Here is a 22,596-nt window from a genome sequence, read left to right as displayed (position 1 = left end):
GGAACAGTACAACTCTGGGGCTGCCCGGGTGAAACTTAACGAGGCACAAAAATGGTTTAATAGATACAACCTCAGAGACGGGTCCCAGGTCCGGGAGTGTGGCCGAGTGGGTGAACGGGAAAAGGCTAAAGCTAATGCAGAACATCCCCGGTTCCGTAGCAGCCCTGAAGGGGGGTATTCAGGATGGGTGCTGGGAGGGGCAGACCTTGCAATGAACTGTAAAGGTGAAATTAATTTATGTCCTGGGACAATTAAACCGAAGGAGTTTTGGAACCTTCGCTTCATACCCTTTGCCGCCGCTGGATAACGCATACCACCTCGCCGCCGACCAGCACTAGCGACTAGCAAACTCTTGCACTAGCAACGTTCACGTCTGTTACATCGCAGTAAGAATGTAGACAAACAGAGGTCAATTATTAATGTTAATTATAGGTGCGCTTGCTGGCATCCTTGTAATTAGCGAGAGGGCAGCCAGCTCCTGACACTTCTGTCGCTTAAGCTATATTAATTAAGAGGCCCTGTCTCGGGGACGGCCGTCACATAGCAGTCACGACACACCGGGTCGCACCTGAGTCTCTGTCATTAATTAGTTACCTGAGGGGATTCGCTGGCGAGCCCTAAGGAGGGGGGGGTGGATCTGGAGCTCACTCCTCAGCTCGCATTAGGCACAGGAGCAATTAGGCAGACGGGAAAATCAGTCCCGCTTTTCTGTACCTAATTGTGCATTCATAAAACTTGGGCTGCCCGTGTTGCGCTGCCGTTCTCGTTAATGCGTAATGCGCAGCACCTTCCTCTCCGCAGGCAGTCTGTGTGTGACGCTTTATTCTAGTGCTACAAAGTGCCCGTTTATGACCGAAGTCTGCCTGGGCTGCAGAATGGGGGCTTTGGGTTTATCCAAACAGAAGCCTGCATTTGGGCCCAGCAACCGAGAGGCTCGTCCTCAACAGGGGCCTGCACTCCCCCCCCCCCCCCCCCAATGCTGTGCTTCCCCCTCGCTAACTTTGAGCAAACTGTTTTGTCTCCAGCCTGCCGCTCTGCTGGCCTGGGTTTGCTCCACAGCGGTGAAGGGGGGCGGGGGGGGGGGGTGTTTGCAGGGTCCGCCATGCACGGTGAGCCAGCCGGGGGGGGGGGGGGGGGGGGGGGGTGGAGGGTGTTTTCTTAGGGCTCCGGTGGCAAAGCAAAGCTTTCAACCCACGGCGGGCTGAAAAAAAGAGCCCTTTTTGTCTTTATGGCGGAGGGGAGCTGAGACATTCCCCAAGGGGCAGGATGAATGGGCCGCTTTGTCCTGTACCGTTTCACCGTGGACGCAGCACTGTTTTTCCTTTGTATTCCCCTTTGTGCGTCCGTCACTGGGCGTGTACATGACATGCGAGGACATTTCAGAGCCTTGACACACTCTGCCACCCGGTAAACTTTGTCATAACAACTCTCATTCTTTTCATTTTTTATTTATTTATTTTTTATTTTTTTGGTGGACAGCTGAGCAGCTGATGCTGTACCCAGCCCAGCCACCGGGGACACTGGCTGCAGGACCCCGAGTGTCACCATGGAAAATGAGATGATTAGATTACAGCTCACCTGACTGACTCAGGGATAGGGATGTGTGGGTGGATTTTCATATGCTGTGCGGGCTTGCATGTATCTTTAGGCCCAAAATACATGACTTACCAGTATTGAAAACACAAAGGACAGTGAGATAAACCTTATTCTGATTTAACATCATATCGGAGCCGAATTGCATTGCACAGGTACATGGTTATATATACAGCTGCAAAGTACGCACTGACATGTACACATCCTGTGAACAACAGATTTTATTTGCAAGTGTGTAACAACCTACCTGCTATTTAAACTAAACAGCAGTACCACAGACTAACATAAAAACATGGCCTGTGTGAGTAGGGAACTGTAGATGTATGTCCCTGTAAGCATGCCATGGAGAACACATTCATCTGGGGGTGCAACAGGCTTGCCACACCCCCTCCTTTCAAAGTGGGTGTGACACATTAGCAGATCAGGGCTGTGATGCGCTGACAGGGAGGTGCATGGACACATACAAACAGATTCACGCACGCGCACCAGCAGCGACGGTTTCCAATCGTCTCGTACCCCTGCCCCAGCTGGCACATCCCATCCACGTAGGTTTTTTTGTACTTTCATGACGAGGCCCTGCCGAAATACGAGTCGCCCTCACTTCATGCTACGCCCCAAGCCACAGGCTTGACTCTGTGTGGTAAATCCAACATTGATCATTTTAAACGTACCGCGTAATTCAGGAGGAATATTAATAGAGCAAATAATAAAGAAAATATGAAGAAACAGATATTCCTAATCTTCATATACATTCCCTATAAGTTATGAACTCTGAGAAAGAGAACCCTAAGGCTTATCTTTGATATTTTATATTCCATATAAACCTAATTGCTTAAAATATTTACAAACTTAAATTACGTTTTAGCGCTTTCAGGCTTAAGTGCACGATTCTGTTGAATCTGTATTGATTGCGTTCCATTCCCAGTCTCGTGGGGTTTCTCTCTTTCTTTTTGTTGTTCCTCTGAGTTAGAGAGAACAAGCCACTATCACAGCGGCCCGCACTTTGCGGCCTCGTTCCCCATCAGACACTCCAGGTGCTGAACTGAACGCCCCCCACCTTCGTATAAACGCTCGTCATTTTTTCAAGAAAAGTGGAGTGTGTTTTTTTTTTCATTGCACTTTTTGTATTGATTGATTTGTACTGTTCCTGCTCACTCGGCCCACAGAAATAGACTGAGTTTTGGAAATTTACTCCTCATTTGTATTGTAGCCTTTATCGGTTGACATTTACAGCCACGTGTGCACAGTGTCTTAAAGATGAAGCCACTTTTCTGGTGAATCTCATGATATGATGTTTCCTAATCTGTTTTACACAGCATTCCTCCTAGGACCAGATCCAACAGCCCACCCCCCACCACACCAGGTCCTTAACCTCACCACAGCTGGGGCTCTATAGCGAGTGGTGAAAGCTCCCTCCATTTCATCCGCCCAGTCACATAACCCAAACTGTCCATCCTCTAGGACACCCTCTCCACTGAGTAAGGAATCAGTGGACCAAGTATGGAACAAGAAATAAGTCATCCATTGGTTATTCCTCCAGACAGCTCACCCTCACTGGCGCCCCCCCCCCCCCCCCCCAAGCCCCTCACAGCAGGAACAGTACAAATCAATCAATACCTTTGAACCAGGCCCCTTTGTCTGGGATCGCTGGCACAATGTAAACAAATGACATGTGAGCCCAAGCACAGTTATAACCAGGCGGAGATTACGTCCCGGGTGGCTGTAGATGGTAATCTCCTACCTGTCAGTTAAAAAGAGGCATTTCCTGAAGCCGATAAACCCATGAGGTATCGGGCTGTGGGGGAGCAAGCAATGACCAGACAAAGACCCTTTGTCAGTGACCTGTAAAGCCCAGGGGATTTGCTTCCTGTTCGTCTGTTCCCCATCACCATCAGGGGCTGTGGGCTGTGTGAGGTCATGTACAGACCCGGCTTTGTCCCTCAGAGAGCTGGGGTGGGGTGTCAGGGGTGTAGGGGTGCAGCTCAGGGGTATTGATCTGCGGACGCAGCCCTCAGGGCGGCCAGCTGGGCGCGATCTCCCTGTCTGCGGTCGCCTCGCTGCCTGGATTAGCGCTTAGTGGCAATCCGGGAGGACTGTTAGCTGATAAACGATGTGATGTGAGATGTACCGCAAAGCCCAGCCTTTCTGGGATCGTTTAATGTTCCTATCCCTTCACAGCGAAACAAAACCAGGCTCAAGGGGCTCCCATGTGGGGGCTGCCCCTTCAATTTTCCCAGAAGTTCACATTAATGCCAATGCTGAACTCACACTGTTAGCACTGCAGCCTTTAGCCACAGGTGCTAAAGGTGTGCTGTGTCCTAATTAATTAATACATCCCCCGTAGAGATTTTTTGGAAACGCCATTTAACTGGAGATGGTTATGTGCTCTGGAATGTAAGTGGTTAATGATCGTGGTGGGGGCTTCACCCCCCCACTCAAACTTGGCTTTCCTGGGAGGGGACAGTTAAGTTAGCGTGTATGCCATAGAAATCATCCAGTCATCACAGTGACATTGCACCACAATTGTCCACCAATGCATTCAAGAGTATAACAGAAATAAATGATTTCCTGTTTATTATAAAAATATGTCCTTGATAAAAGGTATTCTTTCCAAAATAAATACAAACGGAAAAAGCTGGATTGTCCGTAGGTGAAACACACACATCTGGGCAGTATAGTGCTTTCTTAGTGTGTGGTGATGTCATTTGATATCGTACCTGCAAGGATCAGAAGCTCTGGCTACGCTCATTCTTATCTCGTCAGCGGTGAAGATGTTCAGGCCTGTTTAAACGACCCCCACCTTGTAAAACTGAAACAGTATTGAATCCCAAGAGTGGATGTTTCGGTGAAAGATCAAACTGCTTTTTCAAGTGGAAGGGGTGTGGCCACCAGCAGATCCCCCCCCACCCTCTGGTCTTTGAGAGGGTCTTGAAAGGCAGAGAGGTGTTTTGGTGCTGACGGTCCACACCATTCTTGAAATATGCACTGAACATTCCTAGGTGCTTCTGTGGTCTGTCCTCCTGACCGGCCATTCTGTATGCTAATGGGCCCTCGGGTCAATCCAAGGAGTTTGATTTCTGCACGTGGCACTATCCCGGGATTAGCGGGTATTGTGCACTGCTGTAGCGCCTCTGTGCTGATGTCATCACTCCCTGTCCTCGTATTGATGATCCGTCACTTGCCGTGGCTGCACTCCTCGTTTTTCTGCCAAGCACCTGCTTTTCTTATGGGACGTCTATAGATCTCTATCATGTTTTTCTTCAGACAGCTCTTCCTCCAGTGTTTTCTGGTTACGGCTTTTACTGTATTTCCTTTCTGACATATTGCACAGCCTGTAGGTTTTTTAGCTGCGGCGGGGGGCCCGGCAAACTCCACACCCCTCCTCTGGCCAGCCACAGGTGCCCCACCTCCCTAGGGCAGGATCTAGGGGCTTTAGATCTTCCGGGAGCACGACAGCATCTGTTCTGCATGCGGTAGCGGGCCGGTTTAGCAGCCCCTTAATGAATCTGGGTGGGGGGGCAGATGGCACGGAACGGCAGCCCTTGCAAGACGGAGGGGGCGGTGTCGGCATGGGGAGGTGGGGGAGAACGACTCACCCTGCCGGCATCTGCTCCCGCCGCCTTCATTCCCGCACACTCCTGAAGACCCTCTCTCTAATTAGAGTGTTCTGGAAACCTTGCCGATTGGCAGATGACCCTGAGGCCCCCTCCCCCCGCAACCCCATGAGGTCTGGAAGGAGTCTTGGCATCAGCCAGGGCGTGACATTGGAGGGGGGGGGACTGAATCCTATTGCTTATTGTCCTAGAGCTTATCTATAATTCAGCAAAACTGATGAGAGATTAGCTGTACCAGCTCCAAAGCCTCATTCCAAACAGAGCTTAATACCATCCCAAGGAAAACAACAGTGATCATGTAGATGTGACCGATCTGCTTTGCGCCCTCCCACAATCCTCATGTTAACTGATGGGCTGGAGGCTATGACCAATTAGCTATACACACCCACTGCTATGGTCATCAAAGACTGACGGTCTGGTCTAAGAAACCTGGCTTCTGTGATGACTGGATGATTGCATTTTTTTGTGCAATGGTTTAAAAAAAAATCACCCTATATGGTCTGGTATCCTTCCAGTTATAATCAATATGTGACATCATTTATGAATAGTGAAAAAAATGCATTGATTACTGATATGATTAGTCTTCATGTCCATCACTAGAAAGCTGAATGAAGTTATAGGATAAAATAAATAATAAAAAAAACCCCAGATGCTAGAACAAGCTCCCAAGAAAAGCGTTTTGGATTTTTGTACCGGAAAATTTTACTGGTTTCGGAATACCGGCCTACAGACCAGAACTAATGACGTTCCCAATGACAGAACGGAGCTTTCCGACCGGGACCTCCATGCCAGTGACCATAACCCCCGCTGTGCTATTAATTATCCCGTTTTCCGTGCGCCATGCCTTTATTGTAGCTGGGTGGTCGGGTTCTCTAGAAACCCAATATCTAAGTGGGACGCTTGGAAGAAGAGCAAAGAATCTACTGTCTTCGAGCAGAGGATACACGAGATCTCCCTCTGAAACAACGGAGTGAGTTTTTGTTGTACAGCAACATGGCTGAAAAGACCCAAGGCGACCCCAACCCGTCCATGGGGACGACATAAGGGGTTATGGGATCAGAAGCCCAATTTAAACAGTTCAGGGCTGCTTGGTGAAGAAGTGGTTAGAGAAGTGGATGTAATCAGGGGGCCGGCCGGCCGGCCTTTGCCACGTGGTGGAGCACAGCAGCCGCTCCCAGCGTGTTGATTTCATGGTCCAGCGCTGTGAGGGTAATTGTGCCCAGGTCGGTTTCTCTTATTGCGAGTCGATTTTAAAGAGGAGTAAATCGAGTAACATGCTGCAGAGCGTTTATTTTCACAGGAGACCTATATTAACCCCTTTTCCGAGTGGGTTCCCCCAAGAGGGTGGCGAAACTGGGAGCGTTTAACGGCTTGGGGACCCGTGTGGGGGGGTGGGGCACACCGGTGGATGGAGGTAACACAGAGCCAGCGTGGCGGGGGAACCTCCTAATGGTGCGAGGAAGGGAACGTGTGGTGTGATGGGCATCACAGAAAGTTCTAGTGAAAGAGGGCTGTGTAGCCTGCCGGTCCAGAAAGCAGGGGCTGCTGTGAGGCAGCACGACAAAAGTCCCCCCCCTCCACACCTCTGGGACATATTAAAGCTGTTTCTCCCACCTTGCTTCATATGCCCTCCTTCCTCACTTCCGAGGACTCCAAACACACACACACACACACACACACACAGGTCTGTAATTAAATTTTTGTGGGGACTCTCCATTCATTTCTATGGGTAAAACTGTACTCCCAACATAATGACCTTAAACCTCCACCCAACCCTAACCTTAACCTTGAGCAAACTAAATAGAAGACTTTTGGCATTTCTACTTTTTTGATTGCATTCAGAGATCTTTATGGGGACTCACAATGTCAAAATAATTTTTATGACATTGTATTTGGTCCTCACAATGTAATTTAAACATTTGGTCCATCCCCCCACACACACACACACCAATGCTGCGAGCTGGTCCTCCACCTGCAGGTCCATGCTGTGCTCGAGACGGCTCCTCTCACTCCCACATTGAGGTGCCACTCAATCCTGCTACTGAAAACCTGCCTCCCAGTGATTGTCCAACACCCTGTCTCACCCCCCAGGCTGTGAGCCCCGTTCGGGGGAGCTGGGGGCTCCTTCCCTCGAGAAGATTTACTCTTGCCTCCCCAGACACTGTTTGCTGTTAGTACAGAACATGCTGTTCCTCTTCCTCCTCTTTCCCCTGCTGGGAGGTCATGCCATGCAGAGAGCTTTGTCTCCGGTGGGGATTAGGCAGGGCCTGGGCTGGGCCGGGCCAGACCGGAGCTGGGCATTATCGAGAGCATGCCTCCAGGGCCTGTCAGGCTGCGTTTGACCAGTGTCTGATCTCTTCCATCTTTCCGTTCAGCAGGTCCAGGGTCACATGCCTCCGCTCATGATCCCCATCTTCCCACATGACCAGCGCACCCTGGCAGCGGCAGCTGCAGCCCAGCAAGGGTTCCTGTTCCCGCCCGGGATCACGTACAAGCCGGGTAAGCTGGGCCTCTCTGTGCTGCGTGCGAGTGGGCGCTGCACGGGGGTGCTCCCCACGCCCACCCTGGTGTGTTTTGACAGCTCGCGGCCTCCTGGAACAATGGAGGCCAGTGGCGTGGACCCCCCCCCCCCCGCACAACGGCGTTTATTTTCTTTGTCCTCTCACTGAGCCAAGGCTCCTGGAGCAAGGAAGTCATAACACATACTTTCTCTCTTTGTCCAAACCCCCCCCCCCCCCCCCCCCCCCGTAAAAAAAAAAAGAAGTGAAACTTTCTCGATCTTGTCTTCATTCCTGCGTGGTACGGGTTGAGTTACCGTATCCGCGCACTGCTGCTTGCTTTCAGGCACTTCAAAGTAACGGACAATCCGCTTGACTTGTCGAGGCAATTAATCTCCAGCCCGTCTTTGAGTGTCACCTTGGAGACAACGGGCCCGGAGTGGGTGGCCATGGTCCTGCTCCCGTTAAACTCTGAGGCGGGAACAGTGGCCGGGGCCGCAAAGACACAGGAATGTAATCGATGCATGACTGACACAATGGCACAACTGCCGCGGTGCAGCCGCCTCGCTGCAAGCGCAGAAGGCCGCTCTCTCTGCACGGGTACCAGCTACTCCCCCATCCGTCTGCATGCCCTCTGCGCCATCCTGAAGGAAGGTTGCATCATGCATGGAATGAACCAACTTAAAAAATAATAACACTGCAATTCATTCTTAAAATATGTATTTTTTTATGCGATGTAGCAAATAAAATGCTCTCTGATAAACGGAGAGTAAGGAGGTCCAGAGTTGTGCTTCTTCAGCACAGAAAGTGTTTCACACATGGTCTAGAGTGAGTCACAGTATAGATGTAGCTACTTAGTATTTCTGCTCTTAAAGCAGGCCCTTAGTGCCTTTAGAACAAACCCTTAGTACCCTTTGAGCTGGTCCTTAGTGCCCTTAGAGCAGGCCCTTAGTGCCTTTAGAACAAACCCTTAGTGCCCTTTGAGCTGGTCCTTAGTGCCCTTAGAGCAGGCCCTTAGTGCCTTTAGAACAAACCCTTAGTGCCCTTAGAGCAGGCCCTTAGTGCCCTTAGAGCAGGCCCTTAGTGCCCTTAGAGCAGGCCCTTAGTGCCTTTAGAACAAACCCTTAGTGCCCTTTGAGCTGGTCCTTAGTGCCCTTAGAGCAGGCCCTTAGTGCCCTTAGAGCAGGCCCTTAGTGCCTTTAGAACAAGCCCTTAGTCCCCTTAGAACAGACCCTTTGTGCCCTTGCGAATGCAGGTGGTTGTCAGTGCACATGGGCCTTGTGTCACCATAGTGTTCCAGGTCCAAAGCAGAGCCGTAGCCAAGCCACTTGAGGGGAAAAGGCACAAGCCACACAGAGAGGCCGCAGAGCCCCGCTGCACGGGCGGAGTCACCGTGGGCCCCCGGGGAGGCGTCGCGGCTGCCTGCTCCAGCACGCCATTGCCTCCCTTTGTGCTCTGCACGCAAGGTTTTGAGGGCTAGAACAAACAATAACGATTAATCTCGATGGCGTGTGGATTGACTGGCATCCATGGACTGCTAATCCTTTATTGTAGAAGAGGCAGCATTGCTGACTCTTTTAATTAAAAATGATAGCAGACCCCCCCCCCCCCCGGGTGCTCATCTGTAAAGCAGAAAGCCGAACACCCCCCCACTCCCCAAAAACACAGACAAGCAAAGTTTTATTCTTCTGCTGGGCCTTGGCAAATAAGGCTGTTAGTGATATAATGATGCCTACTGGGGGCCGCCCCCTGGCTCACTGTCACATTAGTCGGCTTGTGGGCAGCCTTGGGGGGGGCGGGCAGGATGAGTGAATTGTTGAAGGCCCAAGTCGGGAGGGGAGTCCCTATTCCCACCGGTCTCCATCCAAAGCAAAGGAGACACGGCAGCGGGACAGATTTGTTTTTCGGCAGGTGAGGAGAGGGAACAGCACGGGGCCGGAGCAGCGCTGGCGATAAATTAACTATAAAGCCAAGCGATGAAGAGGAACTCGGCCATTTTGAAGATACGGAGGCACGGCAGCCGGAATAGGGCGCCCGAGGGGGAAACTCCCTGCAGTTTGGTTTTTTTAATGCATTCGACATGGAAAATGTTTTAGAACAAATAACAGGAGTTTCTAAGACGTCTCAAGCTAGCTGGGGTGGCCCCCTGGAAAAGAGATGCATTATTCATGAGTCAATAAAGGAAAAGAAACAAGATGGGGGGGAGGTCTGTAAAACAATTTATATACTTTTCAGTTTATTTTCCGGAGACCCACATCATTGCTCGTACACCCGCCAATCCCCCCCAGTTTGGTAGAACCCCTGCCTCAACTCCCACGGGAGGGGCCTGAACCAGCGTGGTGCCTCTTTGATCACGTGTGTAGATGAGTCTGACTACGCCGGTGATGTCAGCAATCCCACAATGCTTTGCTTCTTCTTTCCTTCCACCACTGGTTGTGGCGCTTCCATCATAAGGCAGCGTGCTGCTGGTTAGTAAGCTTGGAAGCCCAATGATGGCGAGCACACTCCCCTTGGGCACACCGCCCCACACACTCACCCTTGTATTAAACACGGGGGAGCTTTAAGACACAGGGCCCCACCGCCTGAGTTGACAGCTCTTACTTATTGAGCGATGTCCAGCTGATACAGAATGTGCAATGAGCTTCTCCGCCATTATTATTGTGAGCTGCGGGGATTATTTAAACAGCCCAGCTCACTCTGGAAGGTGCAGGAGGAGGCAGCATGCTCCGCTTTAACCGCTGTCTTCTCATTCTCATTCAGGACTTGCTGTAGAATGACAGAGCATAGACCTTTGCTGATAATTCTGCTACTTGTGTCAGATTACAAGACTGGGCCCCTTGAAACGAAGGAGTGGAATCCTCGGGATAGCCTTTATACACCCACACCCCCCAACTTCCTCTCTTTCTCCCAGCCAGCTTCATACAACCTCTCCAGACTGTGGGCAAAGCGCTGAGGGTGGGGGGAGGGGGTCGCTCAGGTGTGGTTGGTGGCTGCTCTGCATGTCTCAGCTGGTTGAAAGAGCATCATTTACAGCAGCAGAATGGCTCAGTGTCGGGGTCTGAGGGTCCCCACGGCAGTTTGACATGAATACCAGTGCTTTAAGCTAACCTCAGTACGCGGCACGCACGGGACCCACAGAGGACACAGGGGTGGTGGAGCGACTTGGAAACCCTGGCAGACTCGGGACCCAGCACTTTACATAAAATTGGGGGGCAAGGTGACATTTTGTCAGGAGGCCCAGAATGTCTAACCCTTGGCCAGAACACAGCACAAAAAATCGGTGTCCAGTATTGTAAAATCCAGCGGGAGCTTGCTGCCTCCCCCCCCCCATCCCACCCCAGCCAGACCTTTTGTTGGTGCAGATGTTCGGGCGGCATGCCGAGGCCGGGCCGGGCTGGGGCGGGGCAGCCCGCGGACCCTGCTGCCGCTTGCCCGGACGCCGCAGGGCCGCTCATTGTCTGAACCTGCGCGCATTGTTCTCCCGACAGGTGATAACTACCCGGTGCAGTTCATCCCATCCACAATGGCTGCTGCCGCCGCGTCGGGACTCAGCCCGCTGCAGCTGCAGGTATGTAAACGCACGGGACTCCAGCCAGGGGCTGTCAGCCAGCTGTTTGCTCAACAGCGCCCCCACACTGCTCTCCGTCCTTGCCTGAGCCTGGCGATATTCACTCCCTTTCACGGCGCATTGCCCCCCCCCCCCCCTCTTTCTGGGTCATGGGGGTCTCCTCTGACCCTGCATTCCCCCCCCCTCCACCGCCTCATCAGATCCCCGCTCTCCTGCTCATGCTTGGCACCCTTACGCCGACTGGGGCACCTAGCGCTGACCTGGCACTGAATGCTGGCGTCCCACTGCGAGGGGTGTGTGAGGCGCCCACAGGGGAGTAAGAATGAAAACTAGGCTGAACTCGAATCCTCGCTGAGAAAAGTGATTCCTGAAGCCCCCAGGGGTGAGCTGGGGGTGGGTGTTGTATCATCATCGGGCTGGATTGATGGCGCTGTGCACTTTCACTAGATATTCCTTCAAGTTGTGTTCATTTAACAGAAGAACGAAACGAAAACGAAATAAGGGAAGTCGAACGACCCGTGCGATTATGTTAATGTTATTGCTCCCGGCTGCCTGCCTTGTCCTGCGAAGTCGTTAGCTAGCTTGTAACAGTAAAATGCTTAAGGTTTCTTTACGCTGTGCCTATGGGAGGCCCCAGCTGAAGGGGCAGCCCCCAGCATCCCCGCAAAGGAAGCCCCAAAGCGGCCCGCATCTCTGCACTGAGGCTGTTTTTCTTATAAACGACGCTGATAAGTTATACGTAGCGGTTAGTCTCTAAGCTCCCCGGCAGCCAGCAGGGTGGAAAAAGTGAACAGTGTGTCCGGGACAGGAAGGAAGTCACCACCTTTATCTTCTCCTACCCCTGACCCCCGACCCATTACTGTCCCCTTCCCACCCCGCCCCACAATACAAGAGCATAATTTTTGCTTCTCTGCTTATCGCTTCTGGTGCTAATGAGCCCTGGCAAGTCCCAACAGTGCTTGCAGCTGGATGCAGAGTGGCCTCCTTTATCACACAGCCTGTGGAGAGAACAATGAGTTATGCGCAGATTGCAGGGCGAGCCCCATCTTGTTCTGAAAGGCGTGTGTGCGTGTGTGTGTGTGTGTGTGTGTGTGTGTGTGCACGAAAGGGACGGCGTCGCCCTACCCAGGCGCAGACAGAGAGCACAGTCACAGGTGAGCGGCGAAGGCCATGGTGGCCTGTATTTAGCTGGTCAGAGAGAGAAGCCGTGACAGACAACCTTTGGAAAACAGGAGCAGCCCGTTTCGTAAAGCCTGACAGGGAGCTGCCATTTTTGCCTGAGGAGACACACCCCACCCCTCACCCCCCCCTGGCTGGGATCGATAGCTCACATGACAACGTAAAGTGTTCCACCAGCGCGGTGGGAGAAGAGGATCAGCTGCTCCATCATGCATAAGTGCTTCGAGCGTCACTCCTCGATGTGTTAATATCTAGGATGCGACAGGCAGGTCAACGGACACCCGAAGTCGGCCCGGTTACCTGCTGGGTCGCCGCTTCCTGTCTCCGCCCCCTGAGTTCTGGCCGCACGCGTGTGTCTCTAATGAACATATCTCTACTTGTCAGAGACCTGACAAGATATCATTTTAACCAATTTGCAACTTTTAGCTTGGAAAACATGTGAACCTTAAAGAATCATCTTACAGGAGGGATGAATTGCAGTGGAGGTGACAGGCTCAGTCGTGCACAGGGGGGGGGAGGAGGAGGAGTGGAGGGGGCAACCGCGCTGCCAGTCTTAATGTCCTCGACACACGCTTTAACAATTTTCCATGTCATAACAGTCTGGGGGCACGGGTACTGAAGCCAACCCCCACACTGCCTCCCAGCTCCACTCCCTTTCTTTCTGCCTTGTTTAAAATAAAAGGCTGGGGGAGGCGAGGGGGACAGAGCGACAAAGGGTTTCAGCTCAATGGGGGGAGAATGAGCTGGGTCTTGGTTGCGTTTATCTGTTAGAAAGTGTAATTTGCTTGTCAGTATGGAGCAGTTGTAATGCCCTGCTGCCCCCCCACCCATCACCAGGGCGTCCCCTGACAGATCGCTCCCCCCCCCCACCCTCATCTGCAAGTTGTAGGGGAGAGCGCATTTCAGTCCTTTCCCAAGGCCTCGTGCCTCTCTTCATTAGCGTCTGTGCCGGGCCAGGAATGAGGAGGGGGGGCAGGAAACAATAGCCCCGTACTGGGCCGAGCCCCATCTTATTAGAAGTGACACCTCTCACCTGGGCCACCAAATTGGCTTCCAGATTGTGCCCGGTGCCCCGCTCTTGGCTGGCGCTTTCACGATTCAATTGTAGGGGGAAAAACAATGAGGGGATGGTCAGAGAAATTAGACTAATTCCACTGAAGGGATTGTGCTCTGTCCTACTCAGATTGCCACTTCGCTCCCAGCCGCACGCCGTCACCTCGCATCACCGTATGAGCAAACCAATTTCTCAGAGCCATACGCCACTTCATATGGTTCTTTTTGCCAATTTTTAGCGGGCAATCCGAGCAGGACTGAAATTAAGCAAACGAGAGCGAGGCCTGTTTTTATCATTAGAAGCAGACTTTGGCCTAAGGCTGCTTTTAAGCAAGCTGAACATCTGTGTTCTCACCGCAGCCGGCTCTGCGGGGGCCAGACAGCAGTCACCACATGCCTGCTACCTGCTCTATGTGAAGCACTTTCCTTCCTTATTCCTTCCTTTTTTGTGTCCCCTCTTTCTTATCTTTCACCGAGACTGCTCAGGGGTTAGGGGTCTGTGTTCACACCCAGAAGGGTGTGGGTTCACATCCCACCAGACCTTTTCACAAGGCTGTTATCTCCAATTATCTCCAATTGGATACTGGTCCCTGTGATCCTTGCTTGTACATGGCTTTGGATAAAAGCATCTTCTAAATAAATATATATAAATGAGTGAGCCCAGGGTACTGGTACCAGAGTAAACCTGGAAGAAATGTGACTTGAGTTCTGTGGTAGGTGTTAATCCTAGAGGCCTGATAAGATGGGTGTTACAGTGAAGCTGTAATGCTGTAAGGAAGCAGCAGCCTTGCTGTGCATATCACATCTATTCCGAATGTGTGCAGATGCCTACTACCACTGGTCAGTGTAATGCTGTGTTTGTGAGGTCACACAGAGTACACACTGCACGCACTAGAGGTAATGTTATCCTTTGTGTGCTAATCCTCAGGCACAGCAGGACGAAAGAATGGCCAATGGATTTCACTGCTGAATCAGAGTCATAACCAGACCAAACAGATATTTATAGATAACCAGAAGGGCAGAGGGCAAGTGGCTGGTTGTTAATAGGGCAGAGGACTGGTAGATTGGTGGCTTATAGGTAACCACAGCAGAGGACGGAGGCATGGGTGGTTTATTGATGACCAGGGCAGAGGATTGGTGGACGCATGTTTTATAGGTAACCAGGGCAGAAAATTGGCGGATAGATGGTTTATAGGTAACCAGGGCAGAGGACGGATGGGCTTACACATGTAGAGGGGCAGCCTGATGTGTGCGGAGGTACGTACTGGGGGGGGGGGGGGGGGCACTGGCAGCTGTTTGCTGTGAGCCGGCTGACTGGGACATGCCTGAAGGCTGCTCCGTGTCTGGGCTGGGGGGGGGGGCAGCGGGGCCTGGGATGCGACCGGGGGGGACGGCAGCAGACGAAACAGATGTCAGGCCACGGTGGAACACGGCAGTTGGCTGACAGCGCCGGGCCTGCCTGACATCTGGGCCGGGGTAGGGCGAGCCCTTGCGCACGTGCCTCCAGACGGGTGGGTGGGGGGCTGCTGCCGTGCACACCAACACAGCGTGGGTGCCCCCTCCTGCCCTGGCATGGGGGGTCTGCGGTACAGAGCTGGGGTGTGAGCCTTTCACTGGCTGAGAGCGTGGGTCATGCAGAAAGGGGAGGGTGATGCGTCACCGCGATGGGGAGCAGAGTGTTTGTCCGCATGCTCCACATCCCGCTGCTTTTCCCTGCGTCTGTCACACAGCCTTTCCTCAATAACAAACAAGAAGCAAGAATTAGTTTTCTTTTTTCCTGGAGGCACGATGCCCCCCCCAGCAATCTCCATCCTCAGCTTCATTTTCCTCATTTTGTGCTTCATTTGAACATGAGTGATTCTGCATCCTCTCCTAAGGGCACCCCCCACAACCCCCCCCCCCCCCCCCCCCCGCAGCCTCTGACCACACAGCGAAAATGTGCTGAGCCAATTGAAGGCCTGCGGCTGTATGCCGTCAAAATCCGCGGTATTTGTGTGGAAGTCTCCCATCTGACCTCTGCTTCCCTCAGAGGGGTTGCTTTTAATTACCAGGGGCTAATAGGCTGACCTTGGGCTACAGCCAGCCATTTGGAATCCTGCTCCTGGAGACGTTTTGGCTGAGGGGGGGGGGAGAGTTGGTGTTCAGAGAGGCTGGGGGGCCTGCCGTGGAGACTGGAGAATTGAAAAAACTCAATTTTCCATCTCTCTCCGTCTCTAACTAAGCTGTAACGGGCGAGCCATTTAATGCTCAAGTGGTCACAGGTACTGGCTTCGCCGGCAGGCAGGATGTGGCCGGTTCTCTGCTGGGGCACGGCTGCCCCCGACCTCTACCCCAGTCACAGGTGGTTGACGGTGAAATTGAGCAGGGTCTTCGTATGGGTGGGGCAGTTAGGAGCTACTGTGAAAGTGGTATGGTGTGTTGGTGCTTTGGAGAATCTGGCAGGGTCTTATGGGGGGACTGCAATCCAGGTCTGAGGCTGGCTTCTTCAGGTGTCTCTGATATGGCAGGAAGAGCAGCCTTCTGCTTGGCAGGGCAGGGGGCAGCACTACAGTGGCAAGGGCACTTGGGGGGTGGAGTTAGAGGGTGTGCATACGGGACTTCCTTTTCAAATGAAATCGCCCAAAAGAAAGACAAACTTCCCCATATGCTCATTTGACTGATTTCAGGAAAGAGTCTTAGTCAAAAAAATAACCAGACACAAAGAGACAACAGTGAAGTTTAAAGTTCTCGCAGTGGACACCCACACACAGTGCCGTCTGGAAGCTTTGTGTGCCAAAAACTCCCTGTTTCACTTTCGTTTTTTTTTTTTTTTATACAAATAAACCAATGCCGGTAAATAAAAAGTGGTTAATTAATCGGCTGAAAGCACCAAAGCTGGAATGCAGACACTAGAAAAGGGCAGATCACTCTCCGTAGAGGAGAGCAGGAGGAAGCAGGGGCGGCTGACAGCGCCGCACGCGGCCCTGGGGGCACGGAGCCAACAAACCCCCAGCTTCCTGGTCCCTGTCTGGCCATTGACTTTCAGCTTGACCCTCATTAGTGCTTCTGCCTTCTGCCGCTGTGCCCCGGCAACATGGCGGCGGGGGGGGGGGGGTGGTTTGTGTATGTGTCTGTGCGCCCACGGGGAACGGCCTCCATGGGGCAGGCAGATGCTCTTCATCATGCAGGGAGCGGAATATGTGTCCGGCCCGGGTCGCCGAGGCCACTCTCCCGATGCCCTGTTTGACTTTCCCGTCCTCCCCCTCCCCGGTGATGCTGCCTGGCACGTCTCTACACTTCCTGCCCCCTCGACGGTGTTTATTTGAGTCCCCGCACCGCCCCACCGAACTCCCGCATCGCATCCTTGACTGCGAGCCATTCATCTTGCCTTGCGAGACGCAGACCGCCGTCTATAATTTGAAGCGAAGCTCAATTATGCTCTTTTTCCGGAACAATAAAGTTCTCCCCGCACAAGGTCAGGGTCTTTGTACGTCTGCGGCGCTGTTAACAAACATCTGTCCTGCAGACTAGGCGTGTGCTGCTATCTGGAGCTCCACAGGCAGCCTTGAGCTCCAGTACATAAGGACCTTCTCCTGTTTCATCTAGCGATGGATGAAAATGGCTCAAAACCCTGTAACAAGCTCCTAAAATAAATACAGTGAAATCTCTGAAAACCAGACATTAAGATCGTTCACAGCCCTGGGATGTGTAAGGCCAGCATCACTGGCGTACAGCTAGGAAGGGACGTGCATTTTATCCGTTTTATTTCTGCATGTGCCCCCCTGTATTTGTTATTATTTTGTGTGTGTGCCGTAATGTTTTCTGTGGCATTTCTCGCAGCGAAGACGGTAAAGCGATATACTCCCCTGTTTGGCGTCTCGCTCGTCTACCTGGTTGGCAGCTGGAGTGAGACAAAGATTCACATTTATGGGGATGAAAGCAGTGGAAATGTATTGGGGGGGGGTTGGAGGGGGGGATGGGGGGAGTGGCACTCTCTCCGTGTTGCGGTGTGTGTCCCCCCACCCGACTGGGCCTGAAAGGGCCACATTGAGCCCTGCACTCGGAGGTTTTGCTCTGACAGACAGGCTATTTTGTCAGGTTCTTGCTGCACGCCGAAAGGAGACAAAAACCCATTTAACCATTTTCTTGGTCCCGGATCAATAGCTGCCCAAGGCTGAGTGAAGCCAGCCAGCCACCCAGGGCCAGCACCCCCCCACCCCCGACAGGAGACATGAAAGCTAGGCTCTATTGTGCATGACCCCTACCTGTTTACATTACCCCATGGAAATATCACACTTCATTTGGCTTGTTTTTGTTCTTTGCTATCAATACTGCCATTGAATGAGGGTGGAGCAGTGCACAAGGTGGGGGGATTAGGATGTAGTTATTTAGATGCAGTATAATGAAGTCAGAAGGCTTGTAAGAAAGCGGGGCAACTGAGGCATTTTCTCTGCGCTGATTACTCTACCAGAACCTCGCATCTTTATCCCCAACTGTAAATACTGTGGCAAACACTCGATTAAAGAATACTGAGAGGGGGCATTTATTCTCGAAAGCCCTAAATCTCGCTGGCCACACTTCACAAATTCCTTGGAGAGGAAAACTTGTAGTTGGTGGCGGCACCGGCTGAGTTAGCGCCTACGAGACGGCGGGTGTCCACGGTATCGTTACCGGGCACCGCGTCAAGGTAAAGCCCTTCTCGCTGCGCATGAATGATTGGCGTTTTGTCCCGAGCCAGAAATTCAAACCACGTTAGAACGAAAATCGCACATGGCCACAGGTTGGTTCAGTTACTGCTCCCACTCCAAGGTAAATAAGCTTTATGACATCAGGGGATCTTTGTTCTGGACTTGGTCGTCTTATTTTTGTTTAATAATATCTGTGAGGGCGGTCCAAATCGCCTCCATTTCCTGTCAGTGTGGCATTACACGGAGGGAGGGTCAGCTGGCTATGCCGTTGCTCATTATGAGAAAGCCACAGGAAGCTGAACTAGGGAGAAATGAGACCTATCAGCAGACCTGCAGTCAGCATGACAGAAGAGCCCTGATGATGGATAGAGCCTGAGTCCAAGTCTTCTGTAAGAAGGCCATAGACATGTGGCAGGAGACGTCTATTTTTTTGAAGACTTAGACTTTAACTTACACTTATGGGTTTCGATAGATGCTCCCAACCAGAATGGAAAAAACGAGCAAAGCAAAGAGGGACACGGGGAAGCCCTGAATAGCGCCAGCCGCTGGATGCTAAATCGGTGTTGCTTTTCCTTCCCTCTTGCAGCAGCTATATGCCGCCCAGCTGGCCAACATGCAGGTCTCCCCCGGAGCCAAGATGCCCTCTCTCCCACAGCCACCCAACTCGTCGGGGCCCATCTCGCCCACTGGCTTCAAGGGCGAGAAGAGGCCATCCAGTCCCGTGACTCAAGTCAAGGTATTCAGCCTTCACCCTGCCAGCCTCTCATCACCCTCCCCAACAGAGAGCGCTCCTGAAGAAATGGTTTACCCATAATGCCTCTCAGTGCTGCTCAAGCAAATGGTTCTGGTCCTGGTTTCTCTTGAACCTTCGTAAGCTATCAATCTTGAAGACTTTCACTAGGTCCCCTCTCCTCCTCCTCATAAAGCTGTTCATGTCGTAGCTATGGCTGTGCAATTTTCCAGGGAGCAACCTGTGATCACGAGGAAATGTTTGCAGCCATGAGTGTTCAGGTGACACAGGATGAAATCCATAAACTGATGCAAACAATGCAAAAGGATGAAATATTCGATGGGAATAGCTTTCCCTTGCCGATAACTGATGTGGCCAGTTCCGGGATACATGTATTAGGCCTGGGGTTCGCACTCGTCATCTTAGATCTAATCGCACCCATCTGCAAAAGTATGAATGAGCATTGGTGCAGGAGGCATCCGTAAGTCATGTCGTCAAACAGCAGGGGGCTGCGCTGTGACCCTCAGCCTGCCAGCTTCCCCTCCCACTTGGCAAGCCGCCTCAGGAGCCCCAGTCGCAGCACAGCAATGGTACCGTGTAGCTAAATTGGATCCATGTTCACTGGCGCATGCCTGCAAAGGGCACTTTTAATATCTGACATAAATTCTCCCATGGCCGTCCGAATACAACTTTCCCAATTCCCTTTTTTCCCTCCATAGTTTCTTGTTGAATTTCTGTAGGATCCCTCAACAAAGCCTGACCCGGTCATGAACTTTAGCTGGCAGATGCTTATGGTCCTGCTGGCCTCTTCAGGGATGTTTCGGTTAATGAGAAAGCTGAGTGCTCCATATATCCACGTTTAGCCTTATTGAATGATTAATGGCAATTGCAGTTGCGTTTGTAGACGTGGTAGCTGCCTGCAATGAGCCAAATGCTTTGTACAAGAGGACATTAGGCCAGAGCATCTGATTAAGTTAGCCTCGAGTTTAGAGCACTCACAGTTTTAAACCATGTATGTGAGAAGTACCTGTAGAAGCCATCTTTAGCTTGGCCATGTCATTGACAGGCACTTAATTTATGCATATCCAAACTCTGAACATGACAATATCACTGGGCCCAGGCGCAGTGCCCTGGTGCACACCACAGGTCATCTCCCATTGGTTGTTTCAAACTCTCATAAACCCCTGCAGAGCCGGCAGGACAAAAGGAAACATCTAAAATTATTCGGTTTCAGGGCCTGAGAAGCTCATAGGTAACCTGACAGGATATTCTGTCCGGAATAACTCTGTACTTTGACGCTGGCTTCAGCCGGATGGCTAAATTAATTTGCTGTAACTGCTGAAATAAGTACCCAGGTTAGCCCGGGGAATTTCTGTAGAATATCACTCACTCCTCTTTTTGAATCAATTTGATGCCAAAATACACATTTTGAATTTGAAAGCACTGAGCTCCATAGATGCAGGATAGAGGATTTATTCCCCATTAACTGCATATCTAATGGCACCACAGTGTAATTTAATGATATTCATTTATACTGCGCTCACATTTTATGATGGGACGACGTAACATTGCGACGAGCCCAGAAATAAACGAGAGAGTATATTAATTTGTAATGAATAGCAGGACCAGCATATCTCGCTATAAATAAGGAGGGGTAGTGACAGGCAAAATCCTCATGGCAGCACAGGTTCACCTGATGGAGGAATTTACGTCATACTTTCTTGTCTTTTCTAGGTAAGCAAAGTTTGGATGGGACTTTCTTGTATGATTAACAGAACTGCTGTCTATCTCTATCCTGCACCTGCTCCACCACAGGATGAAGGAACACAGCCCCTCAACCTTTCCGCCCGACCCAAGACCGCCGAGTCGGTGAAGATCCCAACCTCCCCCACACACAGCCTGTTCCCAGGCAGTAAGAGCAGCCCCAACAGCCTTCCAGCCAAGGGCATCCCCAGCCCCATCTCCAGCCTTGCCCGGGGATCCTCTCTGGGTAAGACTGAAACCTAGGGTTCTGAATTCACCCCAGGCCAGGGACACCACCCCTCCGGTCCTGTCCTGGTCTAAGCAGCTGGGCTCCCTATTGGATCGTGTTCCTCTTACCCTCTTAAGCGCCCTCTTTCTGATAGTCGGATAAATGTCTCACTATTTTCTCAGCTTCGCCCTTCATTTGACAAGCGGGATTTGTCCTCTAATCCTGACTCATGGTCAAAACCTACCTTAAATAAAGTCGAGGGTGAGCACTCAGGGTTGGATTTGTGGGGGAAAATCTGAGTGTTAATCTTTGACAGAAGCCCCGGATGTTTAGAGCGGCGAAGTGTAATGTAAACCCACAGAAGCAGAAACACATAATTTGTTTTTAAGAGCTCCTGCATATCATTGTCTCTCCATATTAAGCCTTTTTATTCTACCTCTGCTATCTGTTATTAAACGCAATCCCAAACCGCTCATTACGGTGGGAGCATTTAGCCAGCGTCCCTGCATCCCGGCGGCCTGCGCCACTCGGCCCTTTGAACGTGGCCCTTCTGTTTGTTTGTGTGCTATTTCTGTGTTTTTAACTGCCAGCCAGCCTCACCTCGCTTTCATCTGCTAATTAGACAGGCAAAGGCGACGGCGGCATCGCTGCCTTGTTTTTCCAGCATCAGCCACACGGATACACACGAGCGATACATAAACTTGGGTTGGGGAGGGCGGTCAGGGTTCCCACAGAGCACCGCAAAATGTTTCCGTGACACGGACTGGCACGTCAGCGCCTCACCACTCCCGCCAGGCGCTCTCCACGTGCGACTGAGTCTTCGCGTGTCCGTGCTTCCGTGTTTCTGGAACATTCTCTCACGCGCGGCTTTTCCACAGATATCCTGTCCAGCCTGAACTCCACAGCCCTCTTTGGGGATCAGGACACAGTGATGAAGGCCATCCAGGAGGCCCGAAAGATGCGGGAGCAGATACAGAGGGAGCAGCTACAGCACCACCCGCAGGGCATGGACAGCAAGCTCGCCAGCCTGGGCATGGGCCTCAACAACTGCAGGGGTGACAAGGTGGGTGCCCACCGCCCCCTCCCCTTCTGCCCCTCCTCACCAGCCACGTTCACGCTATAAAACCTCACACTCCGTCTCCTCTGCATGCCACACACATCCTCACACCTTAACCTGAAAAACCCACACAGAGCTATGAAACCCACCCATTCCTGACAACGTGCGATGATCCCCAGGAGCTCTTGGACGCACCCTCTCTCCTCACACTCTTTTATAGCCACCCCAGAATTATTCATTTATTTTCCGATCAACTTTGGCAGGAGAGGCGGCAGAGTTTGTGTTGGTGTGTTTTTCTGTGTGGGTGGAGGGTAGGGGGGGTGGGGGGGTCATGTGAACCCTCTGATGCCCTGTGTGGCTTCACTGTGAAGTCTCTGCCCAATTAAAGCAACCACGTACCCCTTCTGGCCCCCGGTGCGGGACAGGAGCACTTTGTACTGGGACGACTGATGCACACAGGGACTGCCTTTAAAAATATCTTCAATCGATCAGTCAATCAAGGAGCGTTAAAAAAATAAAAAATACGCCATCTTCCAAGGGATTGGTGCCATATTGCCAGTTGGCTGTGGGGAGCAGTCAGGAACTGGGAGTGAAGATTCATTAATAATTTAATGTCTAATACTTTCAACCCAGAAGCCTCAAGTAGGTCAATGTATATATGAAAA

At 51.8% G+C, this 22,596-nt stretch overlaps 1 protein-coding gene across 12 annotated transcripts in view; it reads left to right on the top strand.

Moving 5' to 3' along the window:
• The window catches only part of sox6 (SRY-box transcription factor 6), a 160,879-nt gene that overhangs the window by 116,692 nt on the left and 21,591 nt on the right, over window positions 1-22,596 (top strand). For 10 of the 12 annotated variants that reach the window (XM_048971985.1, XM_048971983.1, XM_048971982.1 and 7 more), the window contains 5 exons: window positions 7,583-7,706; window positions 11,194-11,273; window positions 18,759-18,908; window positions 20,718-20,892; window positions 21,753-21,937. In XM_048971985.1, the coding sequence (XP_048827942.1) occupies window positions 7,583-7,706; window positions 11,194-11,273; window positions 18,759-18,908; window positions 20,718-20,892; window positions 21,753-21,937 (714 nt within the window). The remainder of the gene's footprint in view (window positions 1-7,582; window positions 7,707-11,193; window positions 11,274-18,758; window positions 18,909-20,717; window positions 20,893-21,752; window positions 21,938-22,596) is intronic. The other 2 variants (XM_048971988.1, XM_048971992.1) reach the window with 1 other exon arrangement.

This window comes from Brienomyrus brachyistius, chromosome 13, assembly GCF_023856365.1.
Source record: "Brienomyrus brachyistius isolate T26 chromosome 13, BBRACH_0.4, whole genome shotgun sequence".
Taxonomy (NCBI): domain Eukaryota; kingdom Metazoa; phylum Chordata; class Actinopteri; order Osteoglossiformes; family Mormyridae; genus Brienomyrus; species Brienomyrus brachyistius.
Note: the sequence above shows the minus strand (reverse complement) of the source record. Positions and strands in the feature narration are given on the sequence as shown.